The 17,468-nt window shown below is 50.5% G+C and overlaps 2 protein-coding genes across 2 annotated transcripts; one reads left to right on the forward strand and one right to left on the reverse strand.

Moving 5' to 3' along the window:
• Nucleotides 1-1,147: 1,147 nt before the first annotated feature.
• On the forward strand, nt 1,148-2,071 carry LOC311200847 (olfactory receptor 14A16-like; the record flags this gene model as incomplete). The annotated part of the gene is made up of 1 exon (XM_084275152.1): nt 1,148-2,071. One exon carries the CDS (start codon nt 1,148-1,150, stop codon nt 2,069-2,071), a length of 924 nt encoding a protein of 307 aa, XP_084131278.1.
• A 6,904-nt stretch (nt 2,072-8,975) lies between these two features.
• LOC311200849 (olfactory receptor 14A16-like) lies at nt 8,976-9,908 on the reverse strand (the record flags this gene model as incomplete). Its single annotated transcript, XM_084275154.1, has 1 exon — nt 8,976-9,908. One exon carries the CDS (start codon nt 9,906-9,908, stop codon nt 8,976-8,978), a length of 933 nt encoding a protein of 310 aa, XP_084131280.1.
• Nucleotides 9,909-17,468: the final 7,560 nt, after the last annotated feature.

The following is a 17,468-nucleotide window of genomic DNA, read 5'->3' on the forward strand; positions in this document are numbered from 1 at the left end:
CCCTGGCAGTGGGGATTTGGTACCTACATGACATCTCCCACAGTGCAGATACTTTCCCTTACTTGTCCCTGATTCCTGCCACCCAGCACAGACTCTGCACACAGAATTCCAGGTTTTCAGGCTGAGTCTTCTCCTTGCCAGCCTGAACCCCAGTGAGGAGAAACCCTTGAGTGCCTGTCTGTCTGCCCCTGTCCTTCCAGCCTCGGCTGGTGCATTTCTCTCTGTTTCGCCTCCTGTCCTTCGCTGCCTTTGTCCCACCATTATCTTGGGCTGTGGGAAATTCCATTTATCTTGGGGTTGGCACTGAGCTGACCCTCACTTCAGGACCCCCATCTGAAGGACTGATGAATTCCCACAGCTCCTGCTGGGCTGCAGGCTGCCTCCCACAATGCCACCGCTCTCCCAGGGACTCTTGTGCCCCAGAAAGGAGCCCCGTGCAGAAGACATATATGTGCCGAGGACGTGGTTATACCACTCATGGACTGTATACGGGCAGCTGCAATGAGCCCTGTGTGTCCCTGGCTGGGAGCAGGAAGCTGAGATCCTCCTTGGGTAGGATGAGACTGCAGGAGGGCTTTGCAGCTCTGCCTGCGAGACTGGAATCCTCAGCTCTTTGAGATCCAGTTTCTTCTAGGGGACCACCAGGGTGTTCACAGAGCACGTGGCAGCTGAGAGAAAGGCTGATGGACAGAGCAGATCTCCACACTGCACTCAGGGGAAGGTTTCCCTGACACTGCAGCAGCAAGGTCAGGGAGTTCTGACAGAACAAACTCTCTCAGGTATAGGCAGGAGAAAACCAAAGCTCCAAAGCTCTGCTCTGCCCTGGGGTGACATTTGAGTGACAGTGCTGAAAAGCTCATTCCTATCCACAGGGGATTTAGTCTGAGATCACACCATCCTTCTATTTACTGACTGCTGCCAGGCAGGATTGAGTTCTCGAGAGCCACAGCTGACCCTTCTCCCAGCAGTGGAACACTCAAGCCAGTAAAAAGCAGACCTCCCAAAAGGGACCTGACAAAGACCTCTTAAATAGAGTCAATCAGGGGCTTCCCTGAGAGTTGCAATTGGTATTCCTCAAAGAAAAGTCACCTAACTTCTCACTGTGTCTTTTTCTCCTCTGACAGGTCTCCACAGTTGACAGCAGCAGATGTCCAATAGCAGCTCCATCAGCCAGTTCCTCCTCCTGCCCTTTGCAGACACACGGGAGCTGCAGCTCCTGCACTTCTGCCTCTTCCTGGGCATCTACCTGGCTGCTCTGCTCAGCAATGGCCTCATCATCACCACAATAGCCTGTGACCACCACCTCCACACCCCTATGTACTTCTTCCTCCTCAACCTCTCTGTTAATGACCTTGGCTGTATCTCAACTATAATCCCCAAATCCATGGCCAATTCCCTGTGGGACACCAGGGCCATTTCCTACACAGGATGTGTGGCTCAACTCTTTTTCTTTGCATTTTTGATCGTCACAGAGTACTTTCTCCTCACTGTCATGGCCTATGACCGCTATGTTGCCATCTGCCACCCCCTGCACTACGGGACCCTCCTGGGCAGCAGAGCTTGTGTCCACATGGCAGCAGCTGCCTGGGGCAGTGGGTTTCTCAGTGCTGTGCTGCACACAGCCAATACGTTTTCACTGCCCCTGTGCCATGGCAATGCTGTTGGGCAGTTCTTCTGTGAAATCCCCCAGATCCTCAAGCTCTCCTGCTCAGATTCCTACCTCAGGCAAAATGGAGTCATTATGGTCAGTGCCTGTTTAACTTTTGGTTGTTTTGTGTTCATTGTGGTGTCCTATGTGCAGATCTTCAGGGCTGTGCTGAGGATCCCCTCGCAGCAGGGACGGCACAAAGCCTTTTCCACCTGCCTCCCTCACCTGGCTGTTGTCTCCCAGTTTGTCACCACTGTCGTGTTTGCCCATCTGAAGCCCCCCTCCATCTCCTTACCATTTTTGGACCTGTTAGTTTCATTTCTTTACTCATTGTTTCCACCAGCAGTGAACCCCCTCATCTACAGCATGAGGAACCAGGAGCTCAAGGATGCAATGTGGAAACTGATGACTGGATGTGTCTAAGCAGCAATGAACTGCTCATGGTCTTTTGCATATCACTGACCATGAAACTCATGTTAGAACCAGTCTCTATTTAGCAGGTTTTAATTATTTTTAGTATTTTTTCCTCTTTAATTGTCTAATCTGTTATAACAATGTTCACATTCATCCTATAGGTAATGCAGTATCTCTAGGTCTCTCCACACTTTGCAGCATGTCTGCCTCCAAAGGGACACAATTTTTCCTTCTTTGTATTTTTATTTTTTTAATTTAAAAAAATTTTACAAGCACCTCTTCATCTACTGAATCATTTGTCTACTTGTCTGGAGTGGTAATGCTTTCCCACCAGGACAGAATGGGAAATGCCAGTATTGGTACCTAGGGCAGCAGAAGAAATAGTCACCTTCCCCTGTAACTGTCGTACCACTAGTTTGCCTCTTTCATCTCCCTGATCATTCAGGTGTTTCCACCTCTCCTGATGATGTGGCCATGCATAAGGACAGCTTTTCAGCAGACTAGATGGACGTATCCTCACTGCATTCCACCTCCACTTGCTATTCGGTCATTCAGATGCTGCTCAGCCTCGGTACCTGCTTTGAGACTCTGAGAATTGGAAAATGTCCCATCTTTCAGAAGTCTAATGAACTGTTCTGTCAGAAGGTCAGTGTGTTGATAAGTGACCTTTCTATGTACCTGATTCAAACAGTTCTGGGAGAGAATCTCCTCTGAAAGCTGACCCCCTTCACACGCTGCTTGGCTGTAGCAGGCAGCTGAGGAGAGAAATTTCATGGTTATTAAACTGTGTCATGTTGAACTGCTGTTTGTTGTCAGAGAAATCTGTCTGTGCCTGTGAGCACAGATGATGCCAGAAAAAGTGTTGGGAGTCTCAGGAGGCCAGTGAGGGAACTGCTGGGGTTGGGAAAGAGCAAGGGTCTCCTTCCAGGGTTGGATGTCCAGAACACTTTAGGAGACCTCTGGATAAACATCCATTGTAGAATGCTGCTAAAACATCTTCCATGAACTGAAAAATGACAGAAACATTTTTTCCTATGAAAAAATCCTCTATTGTGAAATTGCTTTGATTTTTTTCATCACCCAACTAAAACCTCTCCAATTCCTTATACAAGTCTTAATTTTTTTAAGAAAATTACATGAAGAGCCATGCTTGTAAGGTTTTTCTGGATGTTAATGAGCCCCATGGTGTCTCTGGTGAGTCCAGAGACCTCAGATACCAAGAGGGCAGTGAAGAAACTTCTGCAGAAGTCCAAGTGAGGAGTCATGCCCAAAGTACCTTGAAGCATTAATGGCCCCACTGGGAGCCATTACTGACAAATGTGTCAGGGGCTCCTTAGAGCAGACAACTGGAGGCCGTGAGGACAAACCCAGGCACAGCACAGGCAGCTCTGATGCTGAGGACACCCTGGCTTGGTCTGATGAAGCAGAAATGCCAAGCGCTGACCCCACCCCCTGGGCAGGGAGATCCTGACCCTCACCTGTGTCTCAGGGCTCTTCCTTGGGATGTGTGGAGTGTGACCCCAAGGGAAGGACAGGGGCATGACACACGGTGTCCTCCCCTGTGGTGGGTTCAAGGATGTAACGATGCTCCTTGGCCGTGAGGACCAAGTATCTCCTCTGAGGCTTCTGTGGCAGGGACATCAGCCATAGAGAAGGGGGCAGAGACCTCATTTCTACCAGGCCATTTTTAGCCCGGATGGCACCATTGGCCAACTGCAGCACAGCCCATCTCACACTGCCCTTAGGCTATACCTGTTTCCCTGCAAGCTGCAAGCAAGCATTGTCCTTCCCATCCTCATTCTCACCCTATGATGTCCCTGCCTGTACTGCTGTCTTTCCCTCCTCATCAGCTGTTCCCACAAACACAAAGCCACCAGCTCATCCACACTTTCTCTGAGTGACTTCTTGCACCACAGAACTACCCTCAGAGTGACATTTCTTTATCCTCACGTCCACTCTGACCTTCAAAGCTGCAGTTTCTGTGTATTTGATATCCTATGTTCTTTCCACATACCACAGACAGGGTTTCCTTTAGTGTCCCCTTCCCTGACCTAAAGAAGCAATGGTCACTCAGCCCCTGCACACAAGACCCCTAATTGTAACTAGGCAGACTTTTACTGCCCACATAAGTGTTCCTCCCCATTTCTCCAGACTGGGGAGCCCCACCCTGGGACTGACTACTCCAGAAGTGGCCCCACCAGTGCTGCATTCAGGTGGCCTGTAAGGGCCCTTGTCTGCGTAGCCAGGCTCCTCTTAGTGCAGCCCAATGTGATCATGGCCAGATTCCTGTTCAGCACCTCTGACTTCTATTTCATCCCCTGGAATGCCCAAATTCTTCTCCCTGTGGCGGTTTCTCCACCCATCATGTCTGAGCCTGCACTGATGTGCAGGGGTTGTGCTGGAACCTTTTCTCCTGGTTTTGCCCCAGCTGAGAGTGAGCAATACACCTTGGGTATTTGGTCGGGGGGTGGTGGTGGTGGTGGTGGGGGGGGGGTGGTGTGTGATTATGGGTGAGTGGAAGGGAGAAAAAAGGAAACCAAAACCCCCCAAACCATGTGTGTTGGGATAAGGACAGTTTATTGGGACAGCAGTGTGTCCTGTGGGAATCTCTCCAGGAGGAACTTGCACCCATTATTCCCCAGCTATTTCATATGACTCCTTGAAACACAGGAGTCTCTCCCTTCTTTGTAGACGGCCTTTTAGTACTGGGACCCATTGATGAGGTCTCCCCTCAGCCTTTTTGTTCTGAAGGCTGAACAAACCCAGCTCCCTCAGCCTTTCCTCATATGTCAGGCTTCCCAGGCCCCTTGTCCTCTTTTTGGGCTTTCTCTGGACCTTCTCTGAACTGGCCATAACTGCACCCAGTATTCCAGGCATGGCCTGACAAGTGCTGAGTAGAGTGGGATAGAGGGTTGTGTAGGTAATACAGTGCTGGAGTATAAAACATTTTGGGGGGTGGGGTTAAGAAGGTGCTGGGGAGAACGGGGAGCTCTTATGGTTGCTAGGGTGGGCATAGGGGATTTAGTGGTGTGCTGGGGGGAGATATGTTGGGATTTGGAGGGTAAAAGGCGGGGGTTTGGGGGAGTAGTATCATGCTGGTTGTATAGAGGTTTCTGGGGGATTAAGGTTTGCTTGGGAGGGTTTATGTGGTGGTGAGGGAATCTATTGGTGCTGGGGGGGTATATGGGAGGAGTTTTGGGGGGTGGGATGCTGGGCGTTATGGGGGGGCGGGGGGGGGGAAGCCAGGAGTACTTGGGGGGGTCAGGGTGGGCTGGGTGATGGCTTTAATGGTATGGGGAGGAACCCATAGGTGGCTGGGGGGGGTTGAGGGGGGCATATGGTGGTGCTGAGGAAAGATATGGGGGTATTTCAAAAGATAAAATGAGGGGTTGGAGAGTATGGGGGTGTTGGTGGTCCACCAGATGTGCTAGGTGGAGTTAAGAGGAGGCTGGAGGGGTTTTAAAGAGCATACCAGGGCTCCCATGGATGCTGGAGAAGGTGTGGGGATGTTGTTGGGGCTGTCCTTGGAGGGATATGGGGGGGGAATGAGGGACTTTGATGGGGGTAATATGGTGCTGGGGAGGTATAAAATGTAGGATGGGAGGGTTAAGGGGGGGGTTGAGGAGGGGAAGGCACCCATGGGTGCTGGAATGGAGTGTGTGTGTGGGGGTGTTCTTAGGTGGGTGCTGGGGTGTGCTGGGGGGATTTGGAGAATTTGGTGGTGAAAAGGGCCTGTCGGGAGTCAATGGGGGTGCTGAGGGGACACAAGGGGTGCTGGCAGGGGGTGTGGGTATGTTTTAGGGGGGTGCTAGGGGTGGATATGGGGGAATCTGAGGGGTGGAAAAGGGGAGGTTTAGGCCAGTAATACGGTGCTGTACTTTCCAGCTACAACAGCGCCCACCTTTCAACCTGTTCAACACCCAGCAGTATGTCCCAAGCAAAAGGTGTGAGGGATGAAAGATGTTCCTGGCATGAAACCTCCCCAGGTAGCACACTGGCACCCCAGTGACTTTGGGCCTCACGGCTTTCCTTGCCAAGGGTCGGTCCTAAAAGCACCTGACGTCATTTTCAGATTCTACCAGTGTCCACCTTTGAGCATGAAAAACTTAGAGTAATGACACACAGCCAGAAGGTGTGAGGGATCTAAGATGTTCCTGGCAAGAAACCTCCACAGGTACCTCACTAAGAGGACCATTGAGCTTGGAGCTCAGGGTATTCTCAGCCACAAGAACGGTCCTAACAATGCCTGAAGTAATTTTCAGGCTCTACCCTCACCTACACCTCTTGCTGTAATTTTGTTAAAGGCACCACGAGTTTGAAGAGCCATCTGCAAGCACATGTGAACCGATAGGAAAATGCAGCTTCACTTCAAACACACCCTGAGAAACTCTGGGATTCGATGAACTGGAACATCAAGATTTCTCCTCCTGATCATATTTTGGCTGGGGTGGAAGTAATTCCCCTATATTTTGTGGTTAGATTAGCCCAACCTGCCCTCACCACAAACACCCTCTTAGAGAGAGAGAGAGCGGCTGTGTGGTGCTCGGCTCTTGGCTCGGGTGAAACCATAACAAAAAGTTCCACCACAACACCTGCACATCAAGGCAGCTCAGGCATGGCAAGTGGAGAAGAATTTGGGCATTCCAGGGGATACTGTAGCAGTCAGAGGTGCTGAACAGCAATCTGGCCATGAGCACATTGGGCTGCACTGGGAGGAGTGTGGCTACACAGACAATAATACTTATGGTCTATCTGCACTACTTAGGCCACCCCTGGAGCAGTCAGTCCCAGGGAGGGGTTCCCTGGTCTGCTGGAATGGAGAGGAACTCTCATGTGGTCAGAGAAATACTTTCAAGATGGGGTTAGAAGTTCTGTGATAGTAGATAGGTTCTGCGGAGAGGCTGAGAGACCCAGACTTCCTTAGCTTGGGGAAGGTGAGGCTGAGGGAAGCCCTCTTTGTACTGCATGGAAAGAACATAGGAAAGGAAGTCAGAGTGGATGTGAGGATAAAGAAATGTCACTGAGGATAGATAGTGCTGTGGTGTGAAAAGACACTCTGAGGAAGTGTGGATGAGCTGGTGGCTTTGTGTTTGTGGGAACAGCTGGTGGGGAGGGAGAGACAGCAGTACAGGCAGGGACATCATGGAGTGAGATCAAGATGGGGAAGGGTGTTGGGTGCCTGCAGTATATGGGGAAACAGGCACAGTCATGGAGCAGTGTGGGATGGGCTGTGGTGCAGATGGCCAAGGGTGTGGACCAGGCTGAAAGGGCCTGATAGAGGTGAGGTATATGCCTCCTTGGCTATGGCTGATGGCCTTGCCACAGAGGCCTCAAAGGGGACACACTGTCCTCACAGCCACAGAGCATCGTTGCCCTCTTGCACCCACCCCAGGGGAAGCCTCCATGTGTCATACCCCTGTCCTTCCCTTGGCCTCACACTACCCACATCCCATGGAAGACCCCTGAGAGAGAGATTAGGGTCAGGATCTCCCTGTCCAGGGGCTGGGGTTCAGCACTTGGCATTTCTGCTTCATCAGACCAAGCCAGGGTGTCCTCAGCATCAGAGCTGCCTGTGCTTTGCCTGTGCTTGTCCTCATGGCCTCCAGTTGTCTGCTCTAACGAGCCCATGGGGAAGCTTTGTCAGTAACGGCTCCTAGTGGGGCCCATTAGGGCTTCAAGGTACTTTGGGCACTACTCCTGACTTGGACTTCTTGAGAGGTTTCTTCACTCTCCTCTTGGTATCTGACGTCTGTGGACTCAGAAGAAAACACACCATGGGGCTTATTAATCATAGAATAAACCCTTACAAGCATGGCTCTTCCAGTCATTTCCTTTTAAAAAAAATAAGACTTGTGTAACTAATTGGAGAGGTTTTATTTGAGTGATGAAAATTTCAAAGGAGTTTCACAATGAAGGATTTTTTCATAGGAAAAAACGATTCTGTCATATCTCAGATCATGGAAGAAAGTTCAGCAGCATGCTGCAATGGGGGCTGGTCCACAGGTCCAGATCTATATGGGCAGGAAAAGCAGTCTCTTGAGATCCAACCCTGGATGGAGACCCTTGCTCTTCCCCAAGCCCAGCAGTTCCCTCACTGGCCTCCTGAGACTGCCAACAATTTTCCTGGCATCATCTGTGCTCACAGGCAGGGACAGATTTCTCTGACAACAAACAGCAGTTAAACATGATGCAGTTTCATACACATGAAATCTCTCTCCTCAGCTGCCTGCTACGGCCAAGCAGCGTGTGAAGGGGATCAGCTTTCAGAGGAGATTCTCTCCCAGAACAGTTTTAATCAGATCCATAGAAAGGTCACTTATCAACACACTGACCTTCTGACAGAACAGTTCATTAGACTTCTGAAGGATGGGATGTTTTCCAACTCTCTGAAGCTCAAAGCAGACACCAGAGCACTGAATGGCATCTGAAGGAGAAAAGATCAAGAGGAGGTGGAAACCTGTGAGCAAACTGAAATGCATACGTCCAGCCCATCTGTGGAAAAGATGTCCTTAGTCATGGCTGTATCATCAGGAGAGGTGGAAAACTCCTGAATGATGAGGGAGATGACAGAGACAGACTGGCGGTAATTCACATTGAGAGGAAGGTGAGTATTTCTTCTGCTGACACGAGTACCAGTCCTGGAAATACGTGTTCTGCAATGGTAGGAAAGCATTGCCATTCCAGACAAGTAGTTCAGTGATTCAGCTGAGGAAAATGTGCTTATAAATTATTTATAATTGTAAGGAAAAAAAAAAAAAAAGAAGAGCAAATTGAAATTGTGTCCTTTTGCAGGCACACAGGATGCAAAGAGAGCACAGATCCTCATTACACAACATCTGGTTCACACAAGACCAGGAGATACTGCATTAGGAACGGGATGAACACAGACCATGTTTTTATAGCTATAGAAAAACTAGAAAGGAAAAAACCACACAGTCATCAGTTTCCACATGGCATCCTTGAGCTCCTGATTCCTCATGCTGTAGATGAGGGGATTCACTGCTGGTGGAAACACCGAGTAAAGAAACGCCATGACCAGGTCCAGAAATAGGGAGGAGATAGAGGAAGGCTTAAGGTTGGCAAAGACAGCAGTAATGAGAAATAGGGAAATTACAGCCAGGTGAGGGAGGCACGTGGAAAAGGCTTTGTGCTGTCCCTGCTGCGATGGGATCCTCAGCACAGCCCTGAAGATCTGCACATAGGACACCACAATGAACACAAAACACACAAAAGATAAACAGACACTGACCACAAGAACTCTGGTTTCCCTGAGGTAGGCATCTGAGCAGGAGAGCTTGAGGATCTGGGGGATTTCACAGAAGAACTGCTCAACAGCGTTGCCATGGCACAGGGGCAGTGAAAATGTATTGGCCGTGTGCAGCACAGCAAAGAGAAACCCACTGCCCCAGGCAGCTGCTGCCATGTGGACACAAGCTCTGCTGCCCAGGAGGGTCCCATAGTGCAGGGGGTGGCAGATGGCAACGTAGCGGTCATAGGCCATGACAGTGAGGAGAAAGAACTCTGTGACGATCAAAAACAAAAAGAAAAAGAGTTGAGCCACACATCCTGTGTAGGAAATGGCCCTGGTGTCCCACAAGGAATTGGCCATGGATTTGGGAACAGTGGTGGAGATGCAGCCAAGGTCAGTAACAGAGAGGTTGAGGAGGAAGAAGTACATGGGGGTGTGGAGGTGGTGGTCACAGGCTATGGTGATGATGATGAGGCCATTGCCCAGGAGAGCAGCCAGGTAGATGCCCAGGAAGAGCCAGAAGTGCAGGAGCTGCAGCTCCCGTGTTTCTGAGAAAGCCAGGAGGAGGAACTGGCTGATGGAGCTGCTGTTGGACATTTGATGGTTCTTGATATGGGGGCACTGTCCTAAGAAGGAAAAGACAGAGGAAATTTACAGCATACTTCTCTGAGCAATGCCACTCCATAATTCATGGGAATCCCACCACCTTCCCCAACTCCAAGTAATTTCCTTTCCTTGCTTTGTGCTGTCTGCATTTACTTTGAGGAGCAGGATTTTTTGCCCAGGTGCTGCTAAAATGTCAGCTCTGCCCTGCTGCACTGAGTATGTGGGAGCTGGATCTTGATACATCTGATGGTCATGAGAGATGTCAGGTGTAATTCACACACCTCTCAGAGAGATGCAAACGAATCTGAGAGAAGACTGGCAACTCATGAGGGATTGCAAGCATTCAAGCCCAGCAGGAAGGACAGAGCAGGCCATCAGGGCTCTGGGATACAGGAGTTCTTACATGGTAAGCAAGCTCATTGTCTGGCAGATATCTACAGTGAAGGACCAAAAGAGAGTTTCCTGAACACAGTATCTCCCAGCCCTGATTTGCAGTTTCCTCCCACTCCCTGTCCATATCTCTGCTCCTTGGAGATGTAATGGCCTGTTTCTCTTTGGGCAGATCTCCTCTCTGTCCCTGCTCTTAGATCCCATCCCACCGTTTGTGTGCAGCAAGGCAATGCCCAGGGCTGGCAAGTGTTGGAAGTCTTGAAGAGGGATGAGAGAAATCCTAAACTGGCCACAGAGGTGATGTTGATGCCTTCTGTAGGCTTCACTGGGTGAACTGACTTTATCAAGTTCCTTGAAAAAACCTTTCACTCGCTGTAACATTGTAGTAGTCTCTTTCTCTCTCTCTCTCTGCAAACCTGGCAGCTCTGTGACCATTTCCACCTACCATCACATATCTAAAGTGAAAACACTGACCCCGGGAAGCACCTTTATTTCCACGGAGCCCCTGACTTGATGTACTTCTTAAAAAGTGCCCTGTGAAATTCCCAGTGTTGATACGGAGCTGTGAGCCGGCCTGATACCACAGCACCCTCTTAACCGCAGAACAACCTGTCCCTGCTGCACGAGGGGTTGCTCCTTCCATTCACAGCTTCTCCCTACAGTGACACGGGGACATCCCCAGGCAGGCTGAGCATTGACCCTGGAAAATAGCAGAATCCACACCCAAGCACACAGTTCCCTGGGGTGCAGAGACCCTGTTCTGAAGAACAGTCCTGTGCTACACACTGTGGCTTCACAGATACTCAAAACTGCCTAAAAGAGTCTCCTTCTTACAGGTCATATAAGCTGTGGGCAGTGCAAGCTATAGGAGATCCCTCCAAGACATGCAGCTGCATTTACCTATGCTCAGAGACTTACCATGTCAAGGGCTGAAAAGCTTTCTCTTCTTTGGAGTTCTGTCATCTTTCCAATCTGGAGTACCTTTAAACTCTTGCTTGCTCATCTCCCTGAAATAACCTGGCAGTACGTCTCACCCTGCTCTGCTTTGCAGAGGAGCTGTTTCTGGGCAGAACTGTCTCTGTGCAGCGCAGTCCACATGCTTGGTCCCTGTCCATCCCAGGAGCCTGCAGCACCTCAGCAACAGAGGACCAGCCAAAGGCATGTTAATAACCCCCCTGGTGGGTTTGGAGGTGATGCTATGAACCTCAGACCCTGAGAGGAATCTTCTCAAAAAGTGAAAATCAGATGCAAACTCTGAAGTTTCTTAATGGGTCCCCCTGAGGGCCACTACTGACAAAGCCACTCTAGGGTATGTTAGAGCAGAAAACTGGAGACAGTGCTGATAGGCAGGCAAAGGCAATGTCAGGGTGGCCCTGATGCTGAGCAATCCTGGATGTGTTGTATGAAGCCAAAGAGCAGAGCTCTGGCCACCCAGCCCCTGGGAAGGGAGGTCCTCTCCACACACATTCCTCAGGGCTCTTCTTGATGCACTGATGATGGGGACATGCAATGCCAAGTTGTCATGGTTCAGCCACAGGCAGCAGCTGAGCACTATGCACCTCTCACTCACACCCCCCCCACCAGAGGAGAAACAAAGCCCCTGTGGGTTGGGATAAGAACAGCTCACTGACCAGCACTACGAATGGGAACAATAGCAGGGCCCAGGGCAGAATTCACACACACCCCTGGTGATAACATGGAGCACTTTACCAACCCGCTGTGGTGGTAACACAGAGCACTGCAGCTCTGCAAAGACACCCGGTGCCTGACCGTGCTTAGACTGTCCCAGAGACAGACCGAACCTCACCCCCCCAACCAGCCCTTTTTACAGGGGTGTGATATCCCATGGTGTGGAGAACAGCACCAGCCAACTCGGCTCACCAGTGCTGGCTCCTTGGGGAGGTTAACTCTGTCCTGGACAGGACCTGGACATTCTCAACCCCTGATTCCACACCATCTAGACCATGCCCAGATCTTACAGTTTCCGTTAATTTGGGTGGTTCATAACATCATTTATCTATTATTTAGACCTTTTGCCATGGACCGATTTTGTTATACACCAACAATTTAGGGGCTATCCTCACCTAAATTTAAATCCCCTTTGGGTACACACTGGACTTCCCCATTCTTTTGCATCACCCATCAAGTGCACACAGGTCACTGAGTGAAAGCAATCCCACAGATGGGTTTGCCTTTGTCTGAAGCAGGAACAACCCAGAGTGTCTTCCACAACAGATTTTTCGTGCACATGACAGGGTCTTTATCCCCTTCTACAATTTGTGGGAGTTTGGAGTGGGCAGGGCCAGCTCGATTGGCAAGATCCCCTGGAATTAACTAACCAGGTAGCCCAGGCTAAATCCCTATTGCAGTTATTTAGGGTTCCACCACCCATTGTTTTTAGTGTAGTTTTTAACAGTCCATTGTACCTCCATTTTTCTGGAGTCTGGTGCATGGTAGTGGATATGATATCCCCATTCGATGCCATGTTCTTTGGCCAGGGGTTCTGTGAGAATGTTCTGGAAATTAGTCCCATTGTCCAACGCAAATCTTTCTGGAGTGCTATGTCACCAGAGGACTTGCTTCTCAAGATCCAGAATGGTGTTCTAGGCATTGGCATGGAACACATACTATGTTCCTAGGCAGCCACTGGTTGCTTCTACCACTGTGAGCACACACCACTTGCCTTGGCGTGTCTGCAGGAGAGTGATGTAATCAATCTGCCAGACCTCTCCATACTTGTATTTAAGCCATCTTCCTCTATACCACAGAGGTTTGGCTTGAGTGATGGAGGCACGTGTGTCACATTCATGGATGACCTGTGAGATTGTGTCCATGGTCAAATCCACCCCTCGATCGTGAACCCATCTGTATGTGGCATCTCTTCCTTGATGGCTGGAGGTGTCATGGGCCCAGTGAGCTATAAAGAATTTGCCCTTACATTGCCAGTCAAGGTCTACTTGAGTCACTTCAGTCTTAGCAGCCTGGTTGACCTTCTGGTTGTTTAGATGTTCTTCATTAGCTCAGCTCTTGGGTACATGGGCATCTACATGACATACTTCTACAGTTAGGCTCTCTAGCTGGGCAGAGATGTCTTGCCACAATGGAGCAATTTAATGAAGAAGATGATCAGTTGGTTGCTGCTTAGAAACATTCAGTCCCATTTCCACACAGCCTCCTTGAGCTCCTGGTTCCTCATGCTGTAGATGAGGGGGTTCACTGCTGGTGGAAACACCGAGTAAAAAAATACCTCTACCAGGTTAAGTGGTCTGTGGAGACTGGACAAGGGGCAATGGCTTCAAGTTGGAGCATAGGAGGTTCAACACCAAAATGCAGAAAAATATTTACAGTGAGGGCGACAGAGCCCTGGGACAGGCTGCCTAGGGGGGTTGTGGAATCTCCTTCTCTGGAGATATTCAAGACCTCTCTGGACGCCGACCTGTTTGATCTGGCCTAGGGAGCTGCTTTGGCAGGGGGCGTTGGACTGGATGATTCCTGGAGATCCCATCCAACCCCTGTGATTCTGTGTACCTGTGAATCTGTATATAGGGAGGATATCAAGAGGGGCTTCAGGTAGGCAAACATGTCAGTGCTGACAAACCAGGAGTCTACTCCCATGTAAGGAAAGTATGGTGAAAAGGCTTTGTGCCGTCCCTGCTGTGAGGGGATCCTCAGCACAGCCCTGTAGATCTGCACATGGGACACCACAATGAACACAAAACCCAAACATGCTTAGATCACAATTTCCCTGAGCGAGGCCCGTGAGTAAGAGAGCTTGAGGATCTGGGGGATTTCACAGAAGAACTGGTCAGCAGCGTTGCCATGGCAGAGGGGGAGTGAAAATACATTGCCTGTGACAATATACTTAATATGGAATGAAAAATTATCTGCTGGTTTTTGCTGTAAGAGAAAGGAGTGAGAAAGTGTAAGGAACTTTGCAGACAACAAGGTCAGTAAATTTGGGGGAGAAGCTCCTCCAAGCCCTGTGGTGAATGAGGTTGTTCCCCCACAGCCCATGCTGGATGATGTGGAACAGTGATTCTACATGCAGCCATAGAGGTCCCCACACTCGAGCCAGTGCAGGGTGCAGACACTGAAGGAGGCTGTGACCTCATAGGAAGCCTGTGCTGGAGCAGGTTTGTTGGCAGGGCTGTGGAGGACCCAGGCTGGAGCAGTCTGTTGCTGAAGGACAAAATGCCCCATTATAGTGACCGGCCCTGGAGTAGCTGGTGCTGATTTGAAGCTATGTGGGAAGGACTTATGTTGGAGGGGTTCATGGAGGACTGTCTCCTGTGGGTGAGACCAAATGCTGGAGCAAGGGGAGACTGTGAGGAGTCTTCCCCATGATGAGGGAAAAGCAGCTGAATCAATGTGTGATGAACTGACCCCAACCCCCAATCTCTATCCCCCTGTGCCACTCAATCAGAGGAAGGAGAGAACTGGATGGGTTTATTGTTGTGTTAAGTTTATTCTACCAGCTTCCACCTTTGAAACCATTAGATGTAGAGAAATACCTCCCAAGCAAAATGTGTGTGGGCTGAAAAATGCTTTGGGCACCTCCTCAGGGTGGGAATTAGAAGAACCAGTAACCTTGGGGTTCAAGGCTTTCCCATTGAATGGAAGGGTCCTAGCCCTGCCTGACATCACTTTGCAGCTCTATCAGCATCAAGATTCACAAATGCTCCATACCCAGCAACAGCACCCAAACAACATCTGTAAGGGATGAAGGATCTTACTGGCCTGAAAACTCCCTCACTAGGAACCTTGGGGCTCAGGGCTTTCCTAGCCAAGGGAATGGTTGTAACAGTGCCTGACATCATCTTCAAACTCTACCAGCACTTGACCTTTTGTTACATCTTCTCTTCCCTGTGCAGCTGAGAAGGGGGAGAGATAGAGCAGCTTTGGTGAGCACCACACATTCAACAAGGTATGGAAGAGGAACAAATCCATGGGCACGTGGAGTCAATGGTCGTAGGCTGCAGTAATGATCATGACACTCTTGCCCAGGAGAGCAGCCAGGTAGATGCCCAGGAAGAGGCAGAAGTGCAGGAGCTGCTGCTCCCGTGTGTTTGCAAAGGGCAGGAGGAGGAACTGGCTGATGGAGCTGCTGTTGAACATCTGCTGCCTCTGGGTATGGAAAAGTGTTTTCCAAAGTAAAAGACAGGAGTGAGGAGAGATTTATAACAAGGAAAAATACAATCTTCATTTGTCTCACAAACTCCCAGGTGTGCAATAGGAGCAGAAGCCTCCCCCATGGGCTCCCAAAGAGTCACTCCTGGTCTTCAGTTATGGGTACAGGTGAATGGGGAAGACACAGTTTCCATCAGATCAAGTCCACTCTCATGGAGAAGGGGATCTTGGAAACTTGCCTCTGCCCCCAGTAATTCCCATGGGAGCTGGGAACAGCAGCTCCATGGCAGAAGGTTTTGATTTTTGTGCCACCAAAACTGGGGCAAGAGGAATCCGAGATACAATGGGTTTGTGGCAGTCAAAGGTCAGAGCTGTGTCCCCTTCCAGCCCCAGGGCTGCAAAGCAAGGATGAGGGGTCTGGAGTGACTCTCACAGCGGGAAAGAGTCACCTCCCTGTCCCTGCCGGGGGTTCCTGTCTGATGGGGAGACAAGGAAAGGTGATTCTTCTGCCCAGCTCTGGTTTGGTCAGGAGAAACAACTCTGCTGGACAGAAGGATTTCTCCCCAGCCAAGGGAGGGAAAGGCAGGAAAGACTTAGTGTCTTTCCAAGTAGTTTCCTTGGAGCTCCAGGGACACCTCACAGGACACTCTGGGGAATGGAGTATGTGACGTATTCGCCTGCTCCTCTGCTGTGAGCTGGGCTGGGCTCCTGGGATGGAGGGAGCTCACTGCAACCCAGCAGCCCTGACAAGAGACAGCTCTGGCCAGGAGCAGCTCCTCTGCCAAGCACACAGGGCTGGGGACACTGCCTGGAGGCACCGAGGGGAGACCTGTGAAGCTGAGAGCTCACTGGAGGAGAAATCTCCACAGCATTCTGTCCTGGTATGTCTGTGGGTGCAGGACAATTCAGGAGGGATCTCCTAAAGCTGGGATATGGGGCAGTGTGTGGGGTCTGTCAGGAGGACAGGTTCTCAGCAGGACCTGAACATGCTGCCTGCAAGGGATGTTCTTCTGCCCCATCAGAGGGACAGGGCAGGACAGCTGTCTTCTCCTGGGCATGGCTGCAGAGGTGTGAAGCAGCGTGTGCACCCAGGGGTTCCCAGGGCTGTCCTGGTTAGCAGGGACCGTGCACCCCACGGGCTGTGTGCTGGGGCAGGGACTCTGCTGCTGTCAGGGTCAGCACTCAGCCTGTTGCTGGGCTTAAATCAGTATCGCCTCAGACAGAACCTGTGGGTGGCATGTGTGAGCCGTGGAAGGACCTTTTAGGGTCCTTCACCTGTCAAAGTGTGCTGTGTAGGACAGGTCGGGTCACTATGCCAGCTGACCACTGGGAACATCCAAGGGACATTTCAAGAACACCAAGGATGAATTTTCCACTCCAGGGAAAGAGACTTTGTTTTGAATTTTCTGCTCCTGGTGACTGGGTGGGAAGTGGGAGCTGAGCTTTTCTTGATAACTTTGCAGAAGGCAGTGCAAACTCATTTGTTATTAGGACTTGTCAGAGCATCTCCTGAGCTCTGCACACACAGAAGTTCCCTGGGGCAGTGCCCTGATGCCATGAGTGGTCTGCAGATCTGAACACAGGACAGGTGGGATGAGGTCTGGGAGGACAGAGCAGGAGGTGACATGGGCAAAGAGAAACAGCTGCATGGACAGCTCCAGGCAGCAGTCACATTGTCAGGGAAGGAGAAGGAGATGCTCACAGAAATGCCGTGGCAGTGGTGATGTGGGAACTCCCTGAAATACCCCACAGTGCAGACCATGATGTACTAAATAGAACACTAGGGTGTGATCAGACAGAATCCAGCACAGGGCAGCTGAGAGCAGGGCTGCTGGACAGAGCAGGTCTCCCCACTCTGCACTCAGGGGAAGGTTTCACTGGCACTGCAGCAGCAATGTCAGGCAGTTCTGACAGACGAAACACTCCTCAGGTACAGGGAGGAGAAAACCAAAGCTCCGAGGTTCTGCTCTACCATCGGGTGAAACTGGAGTGACAGTGCTGAAAAGCTCTTTCCTATCCACAGGGGATTTAGTC

The sequence above is a fragment of the Gallinula chloropus genome (assembly GCF_964237585.1).
Source record: "Gallinula chloropus genome assembly, chromosome: 25".
Classification (NCBI taxonomy): domain Eukaryota; kingdom Metazoa; phylum Chordata; class Aves; order Gruiformes; family Rallidae; genus Gallinula; species Gallinula chloropus.